We start from the raw sequence: 20582 nt of genomic DNA, 5'->3' as shown, positions 1-20582 counted from the left end.
GTCCCCCCCCCCCCCCCATCTGTGGACCATAGAAATCAACCTATTTTAATTTTTGCCCCTACCAACTGCTAAGTTGTGCAAGAAAGGGTGGATAACCTCGTCTATTCTGGGAGCTATATTCAATTTCAGAGATGATTTGGGGGGGGGGGGGGGGCTACACTCCGGTGGTGGATAGTGCCTAAGAGAAAAGGGGCCAAGCCAAAGACACCAGCATATGTTAGCTTCAGTAATGAATGCTTGAAAGAGAGTTTTCAGCTTTTGAAAAGGGAAGGAAGGAAAAACCAATACCTTTGAATCAAATAGGAAAGAAGCTGAGAATAAAGGCATACTCCCAGCAAAGATTGTGCTGAAGAGTTTCAGACAACGTCGCACTTATCCAGGACTTAAGCCATTATGAACCAGCAATGCTCCAGCAACAAATCATTCACAGGACATGAATGGCTTGTTGCTCGAGCATCGCTGGTTCTTCATGGGTTATCGTCTGAATGCAATCATGCTACTTTGCCTGGTGTATGCATTTTTCTCCCTTGATTTTATCATTTTATAAATAATGAAACCACCAAAGTAGGGAAAGGGATGTGATCATCTGGAGAATTCCAGAGGCAAACTTTGGACCCCAAGAGGGCTGCATTCAATCCAAGGCCTGAGGTTTCCCACCCCATTTCTAAAGGAAATTGTGGGTTGTCCTGTTATTATCACCACATGAAATTGGAATGGGACAGAACGGATAAAAGAATCACAGCCTTACCATCAATTTAACAGCAGCAACAGCAAATGCTCTTATTGTCTTCCCAAGTAAGATGGTAATAATCAAGAAAATACAGATATGAGAAGGTGAAGAGAGAGGAAAGGGGCAGATTTTTTGGGTCAAAGAATCTGTTTTTTTCTGGATCAGGTACTGAAACCACATTCTTGGACTATAGGTATAGGTATGCTCTGAGCCATTCTGTCTCTGATATTTATTTCTGCTTTCCTTAGCTATGCTTCTGTGCCTCACTCTGGTCGACAGTTCTCAGGGCTTCACTATAAAACAAAGTAAACCCTGCTAGCCCAAATTCTGTCCACTGCTGATAAAATGGGCATGGGGAGGAGACAGAACCTCTTGTTCATGTACTCTTTTATTTTAAAAGTAATTCAGTTTATTTAAAAAGCAAATTACCTGAACAGAAAGGAAATCTAGGCCAAAATGTAACAAAAAGTATTTCAACAGGGATACAGTACAGCATCTGGGCTGGGAATATGAAATGCACAACTATAGGATTAGTGAAACCTCATTTGAAAGCAGTACGTGTGAAAAATATCTAAGAATCTTAGTAGACCACAAGCTAAACATGAAGTCAGCAGTGTGATGCAGCAGCCAGGGAAGCCAATGTAATTCTGGGCTGCATCACAAGGAGTATAGTGTCAAGATCAAGGTAAGTAGTAGTGTAGCTGTACATTAGGATCGATGTCACGTGGTAGACTGTGTTCACTTCTGGGCACCACAATTCAAGAATGTGACCAGAGGGCAACCAAGGTAATCAAAGATCTGGAAACCAAGGCTTACGAGGAACAGATTAGAGAGCCGAGTATGTTTAACTTGGAGAAGACTGAGAAATGATAGCCACCTTTACACATTTGAAAGAATGTAATTGTAGAGATGGAGCAAGTTTGTGTTCTGCTACTCCAGAGAATAGGACACAAACCAGGATTCAAATGATAAGAAAGAAGATCCCATCTGAATATTAGGAAGAACTTGTTCAGAGTAATTGCTGTTTGCCAGTAGAAGTGACTGCCTTGGAGGAACTGCTCTGCTTCTCTCTGGATCCCACAACAAACTCCAACTCCCAAAATTCCATAGCCTTGAGCCAGGGCAGTTAAAGTGGTGCTAAACCAGGTTATTTCTCCAGTGTGGATGCAGCCTAGGTTTCTGGTAAGCTGGCCTTTATTCAAATGTAATAGATTCTGTTTCATTGAGTTGATGACTCCCAGTTAACGAACTGACTCTTCAAAGGTATAATTTCCCCAATGCTAATAGCATAAACCTATGTAAATATAAAGTAGAGCTTACATTGAAGTAAGAAGGTATAGAGCTAGTGTGATGTGGTGGTTTGAATGTTGGACTACAACTATGGGAGACCAGAATTCAGACCACTATTTAGCCATGGAAATCTATTGCATGGGCTTGGGCAAGTCACCCAGCCTAAGAGGAAGGCAATGGCAAATGTCCTCTGCATAAATGTTAACAAGAACCTATGATAGGATTGCTATACGTTGAAGTCAGCTTGAAGGTATATCTAGTAGCTATACAACTGTAATGCAAAAGACTATATAGGATGAGTTTCCCTGATCTTGAATTCTGAAATCTGAAATTTTCCAAAATCTAAAATGGCCCCAATGGGTGGCTTTTGCTTTCTGGTGGTTTGATGTACACAAATTCTGTTTCATGCATCAAATTACAAATATATATAAAATTACCTTCAGGTAAAAGATGTATATGAAACATAATATTTTTAGACTCTAGTACCATCTCCAAGATATCCCCTTATGCAAATATTCAAAATTCAAAACACTTCTGGTCTCAGGCATTTTGATAAGGGAGACACAATCGGGGCTTTTAATTTATTAGAACTTGGACTGGGCTTTGGATCATGCGGCCCTCCAAGTATTGTTGAATTACAATCGCCAGCATTTTTTAAAGTTAGTTATGATGTCTTGGCCTTCTGGGAGCTGTTCTTTAACAACATCTGGAGGCCACACAATTCCCACTTCTGTGTTATAACTACTCAGAGGTAAGTCCTATAAAGTCATGGAACTGGATCCAGAATAGACTCTGGTGACTATTTGGGTGTCACAGGGTTCTGTCTGTGGCCTGGTCCTATTCAATTCCAGGGTTCAATTCCCAGCTCAGCCAGAAAACCCACTGGGTGACCTTGGGCAAGTCACATGCTCTCATCCTCAGGGGAAGGGAATGGCAAACGTCCTCTGAACAAATCTACCAAGAAAATCCCATTGCAAGTTCACCTTAGTCAGAAATGACTTGAAGGCACACAACAATAATGCTAATATCCCAGAAGACAGCATCAGAATTCAAAGTGACTTTAACAGATTAGAAAGCTGGGCCAAAAACTGACAAAATAAATTTCAACAAAAAGAAATGTAAGAGACTGAACTTAGGTAGGAAAAATGAAATGACAGATATCAGGTGGGTGACACCTGGCTTGACAACAGTACATGCAAAAGGAATTTAAGAGTTTTAGTAGACTACAAGCTGAACATGAGTCAACAGTGTGGTGCACCAGCTAAAAAAAAGCCAATGTAATTCTAGCTTGTATCAATAGAAGTATAGTGCCTAGATTGAGGGAAGTAATAGTACCACTCTATTCTGCTTTGGTCAGGCCTCACCTGGAATATGGTGGCCAGTTTCGGGCACCACAAACCGAGAAGGATATTGACAAGCTGGAATGTATCCAGAGCAGGGTGATCAAAATGGTAAAAGGTCTGAAACCATGTCCATGAGGAGTGGCTTAGGGAGCTGGGCATGTTTAAGTTGGAGAAGACATTAAAAGAGGACATGATAACCCTGTTTAAATATTTGAAGGGATGTCATATTGAGGATGGAGCAAGGTTGCTTTCTGCTGCTCCAGAGATTAGAGCACAGAGCAATGGATGGAAACTACAGGAAAAGAGATTCCATCAAAACATTAGGCCAAACTTCATGATAAGAGATGTTTGACAGTGGAATACGCTGCCTGGTAGTGTGGTGGAGTCTCCTTCTTTGGAGCCTTTAAAACAGAGGCTGGATGGCTATCTGTTGGGAGTGCTTTAATTGTGTCTTCCTGCATGGCAGGAGGTTGGACTGGATGGTCCTTGGGGTCTCTGTCAACTCTACGATTCTATGGGGAAGAAGAAAGGGGGAAGATTCTCTGTGCATCCCTCCTAGAGATGGGTCTTTGGGGGCTGTTTGACAGTGGAATATGCCGCCTCCGACTATGGTGGTGCCTCCTTTTTTCGTTTTTAAAAGGAGGCTGGGTAGCCATCTGTTGGGGGTGCTTTGATACTGTGTTCCTGCATGGCAGGGGGTTGGACTGGATGGTCCTTGTGGTCACTTTCAACTATATAATTCTATGCCATGTGAAACATATTCCCAAGTAACTAGGTATAGGATAGACTAGGTATAGGTATAGGATTGCACTCACAGGCCAGAATTGTTGTTGCTTTACAGACATCAATGCTGTTATTCATCAATAAGGTTACAGAAGCACTTTGTCAAAGGTTAGGTAAGAGTATGCACTTGCTCATGATTGCAGACATTCTACACCAGCATAAACCATTGCACCAGTGCTTGGACTGCCCAGGAGGTTTTGGAAGCACAGTGCTTTACAATGGATGTGAGGATTGGGTTCCTTCTCTTACAACTAAAAAGTGCACAGCTGTACCACCCATTGCACACTCAGTTTGTACAACTGGACTGCAACTCTGATGTAACAGAGCTGATAATTTTACACTGTGGAACTGGTGAACAGGATCTTAGTTTGAGTTCTGTTTTTCCCAGCAGTATGTGTCCAGAGTAACACACGCAAGAACAGACCTTTTACAACTAGTTTAAAAAATACAATATGTATAAAAGCTCCATGGAAAACATGCTATAGAAGCCTAAAGAGTGTCTTCTGTTGGTCCTCTTATCTACCCAATAGTCTTATCTGCTGATTTCCCATCTTTCCAGAATCCTTGGAATTGTAGTTTTGTGTAATATTTGAATTCTCTGACAAAGAGCTGCAATGCCTTAGCCAACTAAAAATCCCAGGATTCTGCTGAATTTAGCCATAGTGGTTAAAATGGGATCCCAAGGCTATAACTGTGTAGTGTGAGATACACCTTAGAGGTGCCCCACAATCCTGCCAACCTTTACATTTAAATCAACGTTTTTGCCAATGTTCTTTTTGTTTTATTATTACTTCAAACTTTAGTTTATTTATAAAGTTAATTTAGATTTTCCCCCCTCTTCTATTTGCTAAAACTGAAGTTTTGTAACCAAGTAAGGTTTGACAAATGGCCTTTCTATTCATTTAGAAATAGAGTAAAACACTCTAGACTTTCTACTTGTTTAGATTTCTGACTCAGAGGGTTCTGGAAAGAACTTGATTCCTGGGAAATAGGGAGAATCTCTGAATTTAGAGAGGAAGGAACCCAATTAGTGCTTTGAGGATCCCCATTCCAATACTCTGAGTGGATTCTCTGATGAGAAATGAGGTTCCTTTTCTCACTAAAGCTCTTCCCACAGTCCAAGCACTTATATGGCTTCTCGCCTGTGTGTGTCATGTGATGCCGAAGGAGATGTGCTTTTTTACGGAAATTTTCCCCACACTCAGAACACTTGAATGGCTTTTCCCCTGTATGGATTCTTTGATGCGTAACAAGATTTGTACTTGTACAAAAGCTCTTCCCACACTCAGAACAAGTATATGGTTTCTCCCCTGTGTGGATTCTTCTATGTGAGGTGAGGCTTGTGCTTGTACTAAAGCTTTTTCCACATTCTGAACAAGTGTATGGTTTTTCCCCTGTGTGAGTCCTTTGATGGAAAATAAGGCTTGCATTCTGAGCAAAACTCTGTCCGCAATCGACACACGTAAATGGTTTCTCTCCTGTGTGAGTTCTCTGATGTGCCATGAGAGTTGAACTATGACTGAAGCTCCTTCCACATTCCAAGCATCGAAATGGTTTCTCCCCTGTGTGGGTTCTTTGATGTAAAGTAAGGTTTGTATTCTGACTGAAGCTCTTGCCACATTCCAAGCATGTATATGGTTTTTCTCCTGTGTGGACTCTTAGATGAGATGTTAGCTGTGATCTATGACTAAAACTCTTTCCACATTCCAGGCAAGCATATGGTTTCTCACCTGTGTGAATTCTCTGGTGGCGAACCAACGTCGTCTTCTGGCAGAAGCTCTTTCCACACTCCAAGCAAGTATATGGTTTCTCCCCTGTGTGAATGCGCTGATGTGTGATGAGAGCCGCACTCTGACGGAAGCTCTTCCCACACTCCAAGCAAGTGTAGGGTTTCTCTCCTGTGTGAATTCTCTGATGTCGAATAAGGCCTTTCCTCTGAGAAAAGCTCTTCCCACAGTCTGAGCATTTAAACGGTTTTTCCTCTTTATGCATCTTCACATGAGCTTTAAGGTTAGACTTACTGTTGTAACTTTCCCCACATACCAGGCACACACAGCCTTCTTTCCCTTTATCTGTTTTTTCCTGGTCTGGGATTTCATAGACATCACCACCCTGAGAAGTAGGCCAAGCAGTGTTCCTATTCTCTTTTTCCTCAGTCTCCTTGCTTTGCTGTTGTTCTTCTATACATGTGGCACTTTCCAGTAATACTCTATCTTCTTGCTCCTCATTCTTGCTGTCCCAACCATTATCTGCTCAAATGAAGAGAGTAAATTAGTAAAACCATGAGAGAAAAATGGAATCTTAACCTAGGGAACAAAACCTATTAACTCCCATAGTACATGACAGAAAATAGCAATAGCAAATACATTTCTATGGCACTTATCAGTGCACTTAAGCACTCCCTAAGCAGTGTACAATGTGTAAGCTGGGTGCTCATTTTAGCGACCTCCTCGGAAGGATATAAACCTGAGCTGAGCTTGAGCTCTTTTGCTGGTATTGAACTCGCAACCTTATGGTTTGTGGGTGAGTGGCTGCAGTCCAGGAATTTAAGCAATGTGCCACCAGGGCTCCTAGAAAAAACCTAGAGGGAAGGCATATCCTATCATGTTACCTTTCAGTTCATCCAAATTTTTTAAATAATTGATACAGTTATGGTCCTTCAGTTATAAAATCTATGCCCAAGAGTCTATGTTGGTCATAGACTCTTGAATGGAAAACCTCTATGAGCCCAGGTCATCAACAGTCCTGCTTAGGTCTTGCAAACTCAGCAGCATGGCACCCTTGACTGAAACAATCCATTTGTAATGTGGTATTCCTCTTTTCCTACTGCCTCCCACTTTCTCCAGGATGATTAAGTTTTGGCAGCCCAAGCTATCTGTAGAACTCCTCCTCAGCAGCACATTTCAAATGAACTTTTTTCAATGTCTAGTTTTCACAATCATGTGATAAAGGCGAGTTCTACCAATACCGTGGGCTGCTTAGTGCTGTTAGGGATTTAGAATTTCCAGAAGATTGTTGAGGAGAGGTATTTAGCTCTCACATTCATCCTATACATGTTTAATATGGTTAAGGAGCCCAGGTGACGCAGTGGTTAAATGCCTGGACTGCAGCCACTCATTCACAAACCATAAGGTTGCGAGTTCAATACCAACCAGGGCTCTGGCTTGACTCAGGCTTGCATCCTTCTGAGGTGGTTAAAATGAGTATCCAGCTTGAGGGGGCAATTAGCTTCCAGTTGTAAACCGCTTAGAGACTGCTTAGAGTTGTATGAAGCAGTATATAAACAACAATAATAATTTATTTATTTATATTTCCCGCCTGTCCCAGGTGGATCGAGGCGGGATCACAGTCCAATAAAATACATACACATACATATATAAATGAAGCTGCTATTGCTATTTCTAAGGGATACAGAACATAGTAACTGGGCATGTACTAGTTAATCAAGCAAGCCTCTAGTAAACAATAATAATAAAGTGGCTTTCAGTAGCTGCAGTTATTCTTGCAGCCTGTCCAGTGTCAGCTCATGCTACAGAGATAGATTAGTATGTTCCTATTCCAGAATGCCTGAGAAATAGTTCCTTTGTTAGAATGGAGTGCTCTTTTCCCCCTTCACCAGTGAAATTGCCAGCACTTTTCATAGAAAAGAAGGAAAGATCATTTAAAGATCAGGTACAATCAGGCCAGTGGGGTGCAATCAGCTGTAGTTCAGTCTAAGAACTTGGTCCACTGGGGTGGTATCTAGTTCATCATAGGGACCCTGGTGAATGGTAACTGTGATAAAGGATACCTATGATCCACTGAAGGGATGTATGCTAACTTTACATTTGGTGTAATTGCTGCATCCCTTCTTAACATCTTCATGTAATGACCAAAACATTTGATACACTTTTGATTTTGATTCACTTTGCTAGACCCTCGAGTCTTACTTGATCTGGGAAATGAGTAGACTAGGACAGTTAGAATCATTAGAAGCACCTAGAACAGTGTCTTTGAAATTTGGACTAAAACCCAGGGTAGGTATGCTTCCCCACCCCAGCCCAGTCAGGGTAACCACCAACCACCACTTGAATACAGTTTGCTTTTGAGAGATTCCTCAGAATCCTGCTAAGGGATTTGACCCTGGATAAAGGAGAGTCAACGTGGTGCCGTGGTTTGAACATTGGACTAGAACTGTAGAGATTAGGGTTTGATTTCCCACTCAGCCATGGAAACCCATTGGGTGATCTTGGGCAAATCACACACTCTCAGCCCCAGAAAACCCCAATGATAGGATCATCTTACAGCCAATTTAAGTTGGAAACAACTTGAGGGCACACAACAACTACAACAAAGGTTGCTAGGTCCTCATAAATAGGCAATAACAATCCCTTTTTAATGTGAGCATCTATTGAATCAATGGGAGAAGAAAAAGAATTACCCAGATAGGTCAAATTCCCACAGTTCTCCTCCATAACTTCCACATGCAGGGCTCTTTGGTCGGGATCGAGAAGAGCCCACTCCTCATCTGTGAAATACACAGCCACATCCTCAAAGGTAACTTGGCCCTGAAGGAACAGGAGAGAAGCAAATATTTTTGCCATTTCAATTTATAAAGATGGCAGGTCAGTGGGAAGACAAGACTGAGGTTTATAACAATATCCCTAGTACAGAGATGGGAACCTATACTGCCTTTGTTCTTTCTACAGAATGTCATTAAGCCACAGAACTCACTGCCACAACATGTGGTAATAACCACCAACATTAAAATAGACAGGAGAGGGAAACTTTGATCTCTTTGTGGGACTAGAAGGCCACTTCAAGAGGGTTATTTTTAAAAAAATCAGGTAAAGAGCAGTGCTCTGTTCTAAGGAAAAATGCTCTTAAAACCACTGGACCTGAGACTGATAATAGCTCAGAATTGGGGGGGAATGGACCACTTCTCAACTGAAGTATTAAAACTGGGAAACAGCACTTAAGGAAAAGCTTACATCTACAGTACAAGATGACAGAAATGACCAGTCAGAACTAAGCTCAACATGGATTTCTTTAAGTAATTTCATCAATGACAGCAGGGAATTTCCATCTCACCCACAGTGACATGTGATGTGACATTTGGATCTATGGAGAGATGGTTTAGTTGAATGGTAAATTTATTGTTATTGACTCATGCTGTGAACCTATGAATAAAAGATATAAACCTTGAAAATCTTACTTTTCGGGGAAAATAATACACATGGAAAAGCTACTAGCCACATATGTACCTATACTTCTAGACTGTGACTGCACTGTCAGCTTGAGGTTATAAGAGGAACTCTGCTTATTTTATTTATATGTTAAAAGACTTCTATCCCACCCTTGAGATCCTGTGATAATGGGAAATGACAGAAACACCTTAATAAATAAATACAATTTATATCTTTGATCCAATCAAGTCGTTATCCTTATGGTCACAATCTGGAAGTATAATATCTGCTGGCTGTGGATGGTTGAATCCATGGATGCAGAATCTGTGGATATGGAGGGCCAACTGTACTCAATAAATATTTTTACAGAGGTGAGTTTCAGTTTGCATTACCCCAAGTTACAACCTTTCAAATTTACATTTTTCAATAAATAAATAAATAATCTTGCCCATGACACATAGCTCTTCTACCACACCTGTGCAGTTAAGCAGAGTGAGTTAAGCAAGGATGAGTTGAGAGATCAAGGAATTTTAGCATGGATTTTTGAACAGTAAGCACCCTTACTATTCCACCCTTGAGATCCTGTGATAAAGGAAGGGACTGAGGCCTGTTACAGACTGCCAAATCAAAGCTGCTTCGGGTCTCTTTGGAGGTATGCTATTTAAATGATGCATGCATCCCAAGAATCTGGAAGCTGCACCAAAAGCTGCACTCCGGTGCTTAGGAATGGAGTGTGGCTTTGGTGCAACCTCCGGACTCTTTGGACCCATGCATCATTTAAATAGCATACCTCCAAAGAGACCCGAAGCAGCTTTATTTTGGCAGTCTGTAACAGGCCAGAAACACCTTAATAAATAAATGACTAAACTGAGTTTCATCTACCAGCCTAGGGGTAGATGAAGGGTAAGTGAAGAACACAACTGTGTTCTTGGCATTGCAGAATGGGAAAGATTTCCTTTGCTTGTTTAGAACAGGGAATGTAAATCCTGCTGTCACTTGGTGGAAGATATTTCCTTTCCCTGCTTAGAAGGTTGTGTGTGAGGAGGATGAAGAAACTGAAACCTTGGTATTTTACTGCAGCTGGAAGGGATTTTCTCTGCCTGCTTAGGAGCAGGATGCACATTGGGGAGAAACAGGTAGAATCGTGGAGTGTTATGGCTGGAAGGAAGTGTTTCCTCTGCCTACTGCCTGTGTGTTCCTCTGGAGAGGAGCTGTCATCTATGACAAGCCAGCCCATCCCAGCCAAACCTTCTTGTGGTCAGCTTTTGGATTTACTGATTTATTGATTAGAATATTTTCAAGCCGTGGATAGTTGAATCTGTGGATGCAAAATCTGTGGATATGGATGGCCGACTGTATAGTTAAAGTGATGTATTTCTGTAGGTAGAGAGGTTCAGAAGGAGTTTACAGTCCATGACCTGCCTTCTTCACTTTCTTGAGGCTGCCATCACTGAAGCAAAGTGGCAGAGATTTCTCCAGCCCTTAGCTGGTTCCCTCACCCATGCCAAAGATCCCTACCTCATCAGGTTGCACGGCTGCTAGTTCCGCTCCACCACAAAGAGGAGACAACCGAGAATGGAACGCTGGCTTCATTTTGTCATCTAGAAAAGACAGAGGTGGTAAGGAAATACACTGATCATAACATTATGGGCTGTTGTAACTAGAAAAATGGGCGACAGGGAGCAAGAGGCAGCATAGGAGTGTCGTAGTGGCAAAAGTAAAGTGGGCATAGAGATTGTAACTGCAAAGAGATTAAAAAGTCATCATCACTGGGAGAGAAAGCTGCAGGGATGTGTAACATATGTCATTACTTTGGTAAGACAAATCATCCAATCCTCTTTTAAACCATTGAGATTCCAGATGAGCATCTTTTTCTCTCCTTAAACTCAGGGGGCATAATAAAAGCATCCCAGTTGCAGGTAAGTAAGAGAAAGAAAGACAGCTAGCATGGTGTAGTGACTTGATGTTGGACTACAGCTCTGGAAACCATGGCCACAGAAACCCAATGGGTGCCCTTGGGCAGGTTGCATTCTCTCAGCCTCAGAGGGAAGCAAAGGCAAAAACCCCTCTGAATAAATTTTGCCAAGAAAACCGCATCATAGGTTCACCTTAGGGTCACCGTAAAACAGAAATAATTTGAGAGAAAATAGAACTATGCCATTGTAAGCCTTACGCAGAGAGGTTGCTGCCTGGTCGCACTTCTCTACGATCCACCGGAACAGTGGTTTTTGGCTGATGCTTTTTGAAGATGCCATCACCGTTGAGAAATCAGTGCTCCTTTCCACAAATAATTCCTGAAAAAGAAGTGAGGAAATATCCAGAGTAAAGAAAATAAATGAGGATGAGAAGAACAGTAGCAGCAAAAAGCTTGGGACGTTTCACTCTATTTTGCTGTTGACACATGTTCAGTGAGCGATTCTAGAGGTAGCTAGCTGTTTACTTGGTTTGTAGACCGGCACACACAGACTGGCACACACAACTACAGTAGGATGAGTAAACAGCAGAATCACAACTCCTTCGCAGCTCAGATTTTATTGTCTTGTTTACTGTAGACACACTGCTGCTATCTTGGTATGGATTTTTTTTGTTTCTCTAGCCTTCTTCTACCATCTTCCCAATGCTGATGCTGCTAAAAAAATCCTCCAGCTAGACAAAGAAGGAAAAGTGAAAAGGGAGTCCGGGGGGGGGGGTAGATTTTTAAAAGGAGCTTCTTTATCAGAAGCTTTGGCCCAGAACAGACTGACTTTTCTGATGCCCTTGTCACGTGCTGGGTTGCCTGGGGGGGGGGGGAATTGGAGTGCCCACACACCCCGCAACCCTCGCACGTGATGAGGATGTAACAATTTTTTATTGTTAATAGATATTTTAATCACCAGTTTTAATTGTATCATGTTTAATCCTGTTTTAAGGGGGGGGGGATTTGGGACATAATGTTGAATGTGAATATTTTAATGTGTTGTGAGCTGCTTTGTCTCATCACAGAAAAGCAGGATAAAAATAAAAGTTTTATTTTATTTTTTATTTTTAATGGCGGTGCCCTGTATACATGGGCACCACCATTGATATGCAAGCACCATGTGGTGTCCGCACGGCATCTCGCAGCGCTTACGTAACGAGTGCACCAGTGGTGCACTTGTTGCGCTACCGCCACGGGTTGAGAAGAACCTGCTTTTTTTGGGTTCCGGCTTCCCTCCAGTGGAAAAAAGGCCACTGCCAGCCCGCACCAGAAAAGAAGGTATGTACTCGGCCTTTGTTAACTAAGACAATCTTGTATTTTTGTTCATAGGTCGAGTCTCCCTTATCCAAAATCCTTTGAACCAAAAGTATTTTCTGCAGGATCCTACTGAGGATAGTAAAAAACGTGGGACCTTAAGTCCCGTTCTTCTCAATGAATGCGTACTCTTGCTTGCACCGTCACATGTGCATGCGTCCATTGAAAAAGCCAGGGTGTGCCATCTGTGGGAGTGCAAACTGTAGATGGCAAGCCTGTGCTTTGTGCAGGTGCACTGTACATACATACTGAGATATCTTGGAGATGGGACTCATCTGTATAAACATGAAATTCATTTCAGTGTCATATATACCTTACATGCATAACCTGAAGGTAATTTTATACAATACAGTGGTGCCTCGGGTTACGAAATTAATTCGTTCCGCCATTCCGTTCGTAACGCGAAAATTTCGTAACCCGAAAAGGCTTTCCGTTAGCGCTGGAAGCCTATAGCATTTGAATTTCGCGCCGAAATTAATTTCGTAACCCGAAAAATATTTCGTAACCCGGAACAGTTTTTTTCAATCCAACTTTTTCGTATCCCGGAAATTTCGTAACGCGGTCATTTCGTATCCCGAGGCACCAGTGTACTTCTAATATTTTTGCGCATGAAAAAAGTGTGTTTACACTGACCCAACAGAAAGCAAAGCTGCCACTATCTCATCCATCCTTGAAAAGGTTTTGGGGTTTTTGGAGTTTTTGGATTATTTTGTTTTTCGGAATTCTGGATAAGGGAGACTCAACCCGTATTCTCAGCTCTGTAGAACCACACGGAGGAAACTCTTCTCACCTGCTGCTCTTCCAGCTTCTTCTCCTCTGCCTGACTCAACAGGAAACCTTCTGCTAGGGCCACCGCTTGGGAACCAGTCTCTGGCCCACATTCCCTCACCCAGTTCTCCATCTCTGGGGGAAGAACAGCCAGAAACTGCTCCAAAATCACTAACTCCAGGATACGATTTTTCGTGTGTTGTTCTGGCTTCAGCCACTGATGGCAAAGATGACGGAGTTGGTTGAAAACCTTTCGAGGTCCCTGGTCTTCTTGATAGCAAAACTGCCGGAAGTGCTGGCACTGGATTTCCCAACTGAGCAATTTCTCGCTTGTCATCTTCTGAAACATGTTTCCCCAGAATTCCCCTCTGCTCCCAGCCTGGATGCCTTCAGGGTCTTGTCCTACTTCTGGCCTAGGTATTTCTTCTTCTGCCATTTTCCATTTATATCCCAAGGCAGTCCACATCTGGGCCAAAAAATCACCTCCATAGGCTCCCATTTCTTTTCTGACTTTCTAAGGTGTGGCAAACCAAGAAACTCTTGGTGTAAAATGTTATACCATTGAGCCACTTCGCTGTTTCAAAGGCAGAAGGAAAGGATTCCAATTATGGTTCAGATCTTCTTCCTAAAAAGGGGGGAGATAAAAATTCCTAGATCTTTGGACCGGTTTCTTGCTTCATTTTCAAGGGGGTTAGTAGCGGATCTGTTACAACTTCAATTCAGATTTGTCTGGATAGATTATAAGACACACCAAGAAATTATAACCAGTTCTATCCTATGAGTCAAGAGTTCTGGGACTCATTCAAATTGGAGCTCTCAGGTTTCTACATGGAGGCAGGATGGAATGATCCAATAGCACCTGCAATAGATGAAGCAAGCAACTTAAAAGGTAGAAATGTCGATTACCCTTGGAAATGATTTGTTTTGACTCAGATCCAAGGGATGTAACAGAAAAGAGGAACACAAACTCTTTGCCCTGGGTTTGTTGTTGAATGCCTTCAAATCGATTCTTGGCAACCCTGAGGCAAACCTATCATGGGGTTTTCTTGTCAAGTTTCTTAAGAGGGGGGTTGCCATTGCCATTGCCATCCTCTGAGGTTGAGAATGTGTGACTTGCCCAAAATCACTCAGTGGCTGAGCCGAATCAGGATTCCAACCCTGTTCTCAGAGTTACAGCTCAATGATCAAACCAGTACACCACACTGTCTTGGATACTTGTGTCCCGATTTCTATCTATCTCCTTCCCTGTCTTGCAAGTAGCATTAGGCAGTTTATGCAGAAAAACACAAATACCCACAAAAACGATTGCTGCAAGATCACAGGTATACAGGCGTGGCTCAGTTAACAAAGTCAATGCATTAATTGGCATTACTACTTTAATAGAAAATGTTGGTACCTGAGGCTGAATTGACAGAAAGGATAGGGATGGATTTTTACACCACAAAAAAGAAGAACAGTTCAACTTGTTTCCCCAAACTTTGAAGATCTGATGTATCAAAGTGCTTTGATTGTGCACTTTGGTGCTCTGTTTGTGTCTTCCTGCATGGCAGGGGGTTGGACTGGAAGGCCCTTGGAGTATCTTCCAACTCTAGGATTTAATTCTATAATGGTGGGGAATGTTACTTACATATCATTCATGCCACCCTGAAGACACCCACTCTTGTCTAATTTCAGAAGCTAGGAAGGGTCAGGCCTGGATGGGAGACCACAAGGGGATTTTATTTTGCTTTATTTTTATTACATTTCATTTATACACTGCCTTTCTCTCAAAATTGGACTCAAGGAATAATACTAAGGATCCCTCCCAGTGGGATTAACAAAGAATCCAGACTGAAACGTGAAAGAGCCATTGACAATCCTGGTCCAGATGGAACGAGGGTCTCACACAGGAGAAGGTTGCTTCTCATATTTCTATGAATGCATTTTGATTCTCTTTAAACTTTTAAATACTAGCATACCACCTGAAGAAAGACAGTATGGTGTAATAGTTTGAGGGCTGGATTATGACCAGAAACCAGGATTCGAATCCCCACCTGTGGTCATGGAAATGCGGGTAAATCACACTCTCTCAGCCTTAGAGGACAGCGGAGGCAAAACCCTTCTGAGCAAATCTTGCAAAAGAAAAACCTGTGATAGGTTTGCCTTGTGATTCCCAAACTTTGGTCCTCCAGGTGTTTTGGACTTCATATCTCAGAAGGGCTGGGATTCTGGGAGCTGAAGTCCAAAACACCTGGAAGGCCAGAGTTTGGGAGCCTTAAAGTTACCGTCAGTCAGAAGTGCCTTGAAAGCTCACAACAAGAATGCCACCCTGGCTCAGTGTTAGGGAATGCTGAGAACTGTAGTTTTGTGAGACATTTAGTGTTCTGCATCAAAGAGCTCTGGTTCTGCAATAAACTACAATTTCCAGGATTCCCTAGCACTAAGCCAGGGCAGTTAAAGCAGTCTCAAACTGGCTTATTTCTGCAGTGTCTCCTGGACCTAAGACTAGTCGATGCTGGGATGACAATCCCTCTGCGATTTCAGAGCTGCCGCAAGGAAAAATGGAGAGGGGAAAATGCACCTTTAATGGTTGGGCAGAAGAAGAAATGTCAGCATATGTTGCTTATTACCTGGTTGTGTGACAAGTGACACCTGTTGAAATTCTGTCTTCTACACAACCTTTACACAGACCTGCAATGACAAACCTTTCTGCAAGATTGTAGCTGTTTTTGAGCCCGAACAGACAGGCCAAAATAAACCTGCTTCGGGTCACATTGGAGGTATGCTGTTTAAATGCTGCATGCGCCCCAAGAGTCTGGAAGCCACGCCAAAGCCACGCTCCAGTCCTAAAGACTGGAGCACAGCTTTGGCACAGCTTCTGGCCTCTTAAAATGTGTCATTTAAACAGTATACTTCCAAAATGACTCGAAGCAGATTTATTTTGGCCTGTCTGTTCGAACCCTTTAGTGTATTTTTGGTTGCTGAACTTCAAAAATGCAATAAAAATGTACCACGCATAGTTCTTTCACAAATGCAATGGTCTGACACCTCTTTAAGTGCTGTAGCTCCATCTTATGCAATCCTGAGATATGTTATGTAGTTTCACAAAGTCTCTATAGCCTTCACTGCCAAAAGCATGTCGGTACCTCACGAAACTATAAATCCTAGGGTTCTGTAGGATGAGGCCGTGGCTGCTAAAGTGGTGTCAAAGTGGGTTATTTCTACAGTGTAGATGCACTCATGGGAACGCTATAAGTCGAAGTTGAGTTAGCTGCAGTTCATAACAACAAATCTTAGGTCCAAAACACATTGCAGAAATAATCCACCTTGGGACCGCTTTAACCACCCTGGCTCAATGCTAGCGAATCCTGGGAAGTATGGTGAGACATTTAGCTTTCGTGGTCAAGAGAGCTCTGGTGTCAGTGAACTACAATTCCCAGGATTGCCTAGCACTGAGCCAGGGCAGTGAAAGACATTTCAGACTGGATTATTTCTGCAGTGTGTTTTGGACCTTAGTTGGCAATGCTGTCTTAAGACAGACCTCCCTATAAAAGTAGTGTACCACAAGTTCCTCCCCTGCCTTTCTAGCCAATTTTGTCTTCCTTCTCTAGGCTGAGCATCTCAACATTTTGGGGACACTCTCTCGCCCTACTATCACCCTGGACAGCAGAGTTTGAATCCCCGTTCAGCCATGAAAACCCACTGGGTGACATTCAAGTCACAGACTCTGAGCCTCAGAGGATGGCAATAGCAAACGTCCTCTGAACAAAATTTTCCCAAGAAAGCTGTTTAAGTCAGAAAGGGCTTGAAGGCACACAACAACTCCCTCCTTATTTGCCTGTACATGCTATACACACACACACATGTGTATGATGTGATGACATATGTACAGCAGGCCCTTGGAACTCACGGGGGATCCCGCAAGTTCCAAAATGCGTGCATATTCAAGCCCCATAGGCTTGAATGGGGCACGTGCCCCATTCATGTTAATGGCAGTCTCCCCTCTGTGGATTTCCAAGTCCATGGATCTCAAGTCTGCAGACTTGGAGGGGTGACTGTATATCTTTGTATGACCAGTGGAGTGCCACAGTGGCCTTTCCTGGCCCCAGTGCTATTCAACATCTTTATCAATGACTTGGATGAAAGCATAAGAGGCATGCTTATCAAATTTGCAGATGACACCAAATTAGGAGGAATAGTTAATACTCCAGAGGAGAGGATCAAAATTTAAAAAATGACCTCAATATGACCTCAATAGATTAAAGCTCAATAGATTAGAAGCCTGGGCCATAACTAACAAAATGAACTTCAAGAGGGAGAAATGTAAGATACTGCAATTAGGTAGGAAAAAAAATGAAATGCATAGATATAGGATGGGGGACACCTGGCTTAAGGAGGCTATATGTGAAAGGGAAAGGACTTAACGTAAAAGGATAAGGGTTTAACATGTGAGTCCAAGTAGACCACAAGTTGAACATGAGTCAACAGTGTGATGCGGCAGCTAAAAAGGCCAATGCGATTCTTGGCTACATTAAATACAAGTTTAGTGTCTAGATCTAGTGAAGTCGTAGTGCCACTCTATTCTGCTTTGGTCAGGACTCCACCTGGAATACTGTGTCCAGTTCTGGGAATGTTTAGCCTGGAGAAGAGGTGGTTAAGAGGTGATATGAGAGCGCTGTTTAAATACTTGAAGGGTATTTAAGGAGGGAGCAAGCTTGTTTTCTACTGCTCCAGATAACAGGAGAACATGGAGCAATGGATGCAATGGATGGAAAAGAAATTCCACCTAAACATTAGGAGGAATTTTCTGACAGTAAGAGCTGTTGGACAGTGGAATATGCTCCCTTTAAGAGCGATGGAGTCTCTTTTTTTTGAGGTTTTTGAAACAGAAGCTTTGGTTGAGAGTTCCTGAATGGCAGAATGGAGCTGGACTGGGGAGCTCTTGGGGTCTCTTCCAACTCTAGGATACTATTATGATGGTGAATTCCTGCATGGCAGAATGGGGCTGGACTGGGGGGCCCTTGGGGTCTCTTCCAACTCTATGAGTGTAGTGGTTTGAGTGTGTGAACCCCTGCTCAGCCACTGGAAGCCACTTGGTGACTTTGGTCAAGCAGTCACACTCTCTCAGCCTCAGAGGGAGGGAAAACCTCTCTGAACCAATTTTGCCAAGTCTCAACAGGTCAGAAAGGACTTGAAAGCACACAACACCAACAACCTCCTTTATTCAGTCCCCCCAGTAAACCCAACCCTCCTCCCCCTTCTTCCCTTCCTCTCCCCCCTCTGCATCCCTAACAAAGAAAGAGGAGGAGGAGGACTCACCAGCCCCGGTGCTGGCTCGGTTCTTTCTTGGAGGTGGGAGTGGTGGAATAAAAGACAAAGAGGGGCTGCTTTCTCAGGGAATTGGGGAGGGGGAGTGGAATGAGGATGGGGGATAGGAAGTGACGCATTCTCCTTCTTCCTATGGGCCTCTCTAGTATTCCATTCTCTGGCTTTAACCCTGTGATGGTTGTAGTACTGTAATGTGCCTCCTCCAAGCCCTGCCCTGTTCTTTAACCACTGCACAAAAAGGCAATACTGATACACTGCAGTCCTGGGCGTTCACATGCTGTTGTTGACTGTAGCCAAGGTCCCCCAGTGGGTTTCTTCTGTGTAACTAGGAAACTAGTACTAGTTGAAATCTATTTCATCCTATGCTATCCAGGCAGTTTTTAAATCATGAATTTTAGACATGAATTTTATATTTAATTATTGTCCTACACATTGTAATATAAACATTGCATGACAGAGTATGTTTATTTTATGTAATGATTGTTTTTTAATAGTTTATTATATAAAAGACAATATAAAACATGACAAGACTAATACATAAACTAATACATAACTGACATTGTCACTAAACACATTTAAAACACATACCATATCACAAAACACAAATCACATATTAAAAAAAACAAAATAGGAGGATGGGAAAGGAAGGGAAAAAGAGTATATAATTATTAACTATAATAATAAATGAAATTCAAAGATATAGCCGTGTTAGTCTCTGGAATCAGTATGTGGAGAGATCTTGTAGCACCTTTGAGACTCACTGAAAGAAAGAAAGAAGTCAGCCGCATGAGCTTTCCTGGACTTCAGTCTACTTCCTCAGATACATTTGGAAGTACAGTTGACTTAAGTCTAGGAAAGCTCATGCTTCCAACTTCTTTCTTTGAGTGACTCTCAAAGGTGCTACAAAATCTCTCTACGTACTGATTCTGCAGACTAACATGGCTATGTCTTTGAATTCTATTATTATTATTATTATTATTATTATTATTCTAAAGTGGGATCTAAACAACAACAACAATTTTATATCCCACTTTATAATGATTATTATTATAATTATAAAGGTGGGAATACTACTACTAATAATAAAAATAATACTTCAGATGCATTTGGTGGAGTAGAAGCCAGGTACAGACCTATATATGCAATTAGTGTGTGAGAATGTCAATTCAAATTCAAACTCTTTGGGGTATGAAAATAATAAACCCTAATAAACTCATAATAAACCCTCTTTGTTTCAACTTTGTACCACCCAAGAGAGGGTTAAAGGGATAGAGCCCAGAGTCATAGAGAGACCTCTAAAGAAGAGGGGCTGGATCTGAGGGACCATTCCCTTGTTCCAATCCACTTCTAGTGTCTCCAAACCAGGCTCCAGCTGCATTCCATGCTGGGGCAAAAGGTGGAGGTGAGTTCCAAGGACCCCTGTGGCCAGAAGGAAGGAAGACCCCAGTGTTTTGCTTAAAGGCTTGTTCTTTGCATCTTTTGGAGGAGAGGGAAGACATAGTGTGGCCAGGTTTGCAAAATAACAACAATAAGGCAGAGGGACATGCAGGGTTGACAGTTAAGAAGCAGCTCCTAGTACATCTATTGTGGTGTTGTGTCTTCAAGTCATTTCTCAGTTATGCTATCCCTGCACCCTAAAAGCACCAAACCAAGTCTCTTTTTTGGAAGCTAAGCAGGGTCAGCCCTGGTTAGTACTTGGATGGGAGACCGAGACCAACAACGAAGACCAGGCGCTGAAGGCTTTACAGGGTTGAGTTTCCCTTATCCAAAATGCTTGGGACCAGAACTGTTTAAGATTTCAGGATACGTTTTGGAAGCTAAGCAGGGTTAGCCCTGGCTAGCACTTGGATGAGAGACCGACAACTTGTTTGGAGGCAGTGTACCTCAGAATATTAAAAGAATATTGCTTTTATTGTTCTGGGTCT

The 20582-nt window shown here is 42.4% G+C and overlaps 1 protein-coding gene across 1 annotated transcript; it reads right to left on the bottom strand.

Annotated features, from left to right (window-relative positions):
* Positions 1 to 1006: 1006 nt before the first annotated feature.
* LOC149320497 (uncharacterized) lies at positions 1007 to 18686 on the bottom strand. Its single transcript, XM_089500894.1, has 6 exons — positions 18649 to 18686; positions 13373 to 14209; positions 11485 to 11605; positions 10830 to 10912; positions 8567 to 8693; positions 1007 to 6395 (listed from the first exon to the last, which is right to left on the bottom strand). The coding sequence occupies exons 2-6, from the start codon at positions 13847 to 13849 to the stop codon at positions 5041 to 5043; spliced, it is 2163 nt and encodes a 720-aa protein (XP_089357020.1). The 5' UTR covers positions 13850 to 14209; positions 18649 to 18686; the 3' UTR covers positions 1007 to 5040.
* Between the last annotated feature and the right edge of the window lie 1896 nt (positions 18687 to 20582).

This window comes from Sceloporus occidentalis, unplaced genomic scaffold, assembly GCF_023333645.1.
Source record: "Sceloporus occidentalis isolate IW3139 unplaced genomic scaffold, rSceOcc1.0.p SCAF_1, whole genome shotgun sequence".
Classification (NCBI taxonomy): Eukaryota; Metazoa; Chordata; class Lepidosauria; order Squamata; family Phrynosomatidae; genus Sceloporus; species Sceloporus occidentalis.
This window is presented reverse-complemented; position numbering and strand designations above follow the sequence as displayed.

Excerpts from the sequence above, each read along its gene's own strand:
- LOC149320497 (XM_089500894.1), bottom strand. The coding sequence starts at position 13,849 with ATGGGAGCCTATGGAGGTGATTTTTTGGCCCAGATGTGGACTGCCTTG. Across the intron at positions 11,606-13,372 it reads AGAAGCTGGAAGAGCAGCAG|GAATTATTTGTGGAAAGGAG; the intron begins GTGAGAAGAGTT and ends CTTCTTTTTCAG. Across the intron at positions 10,913-11,484 it reads CCAGGCAGCAACCTCTCTGC|ATGACAAAATGAAGCCAGCG; the intron begins GTAAGGCTTACA and ends TGTCTTTTCTAG.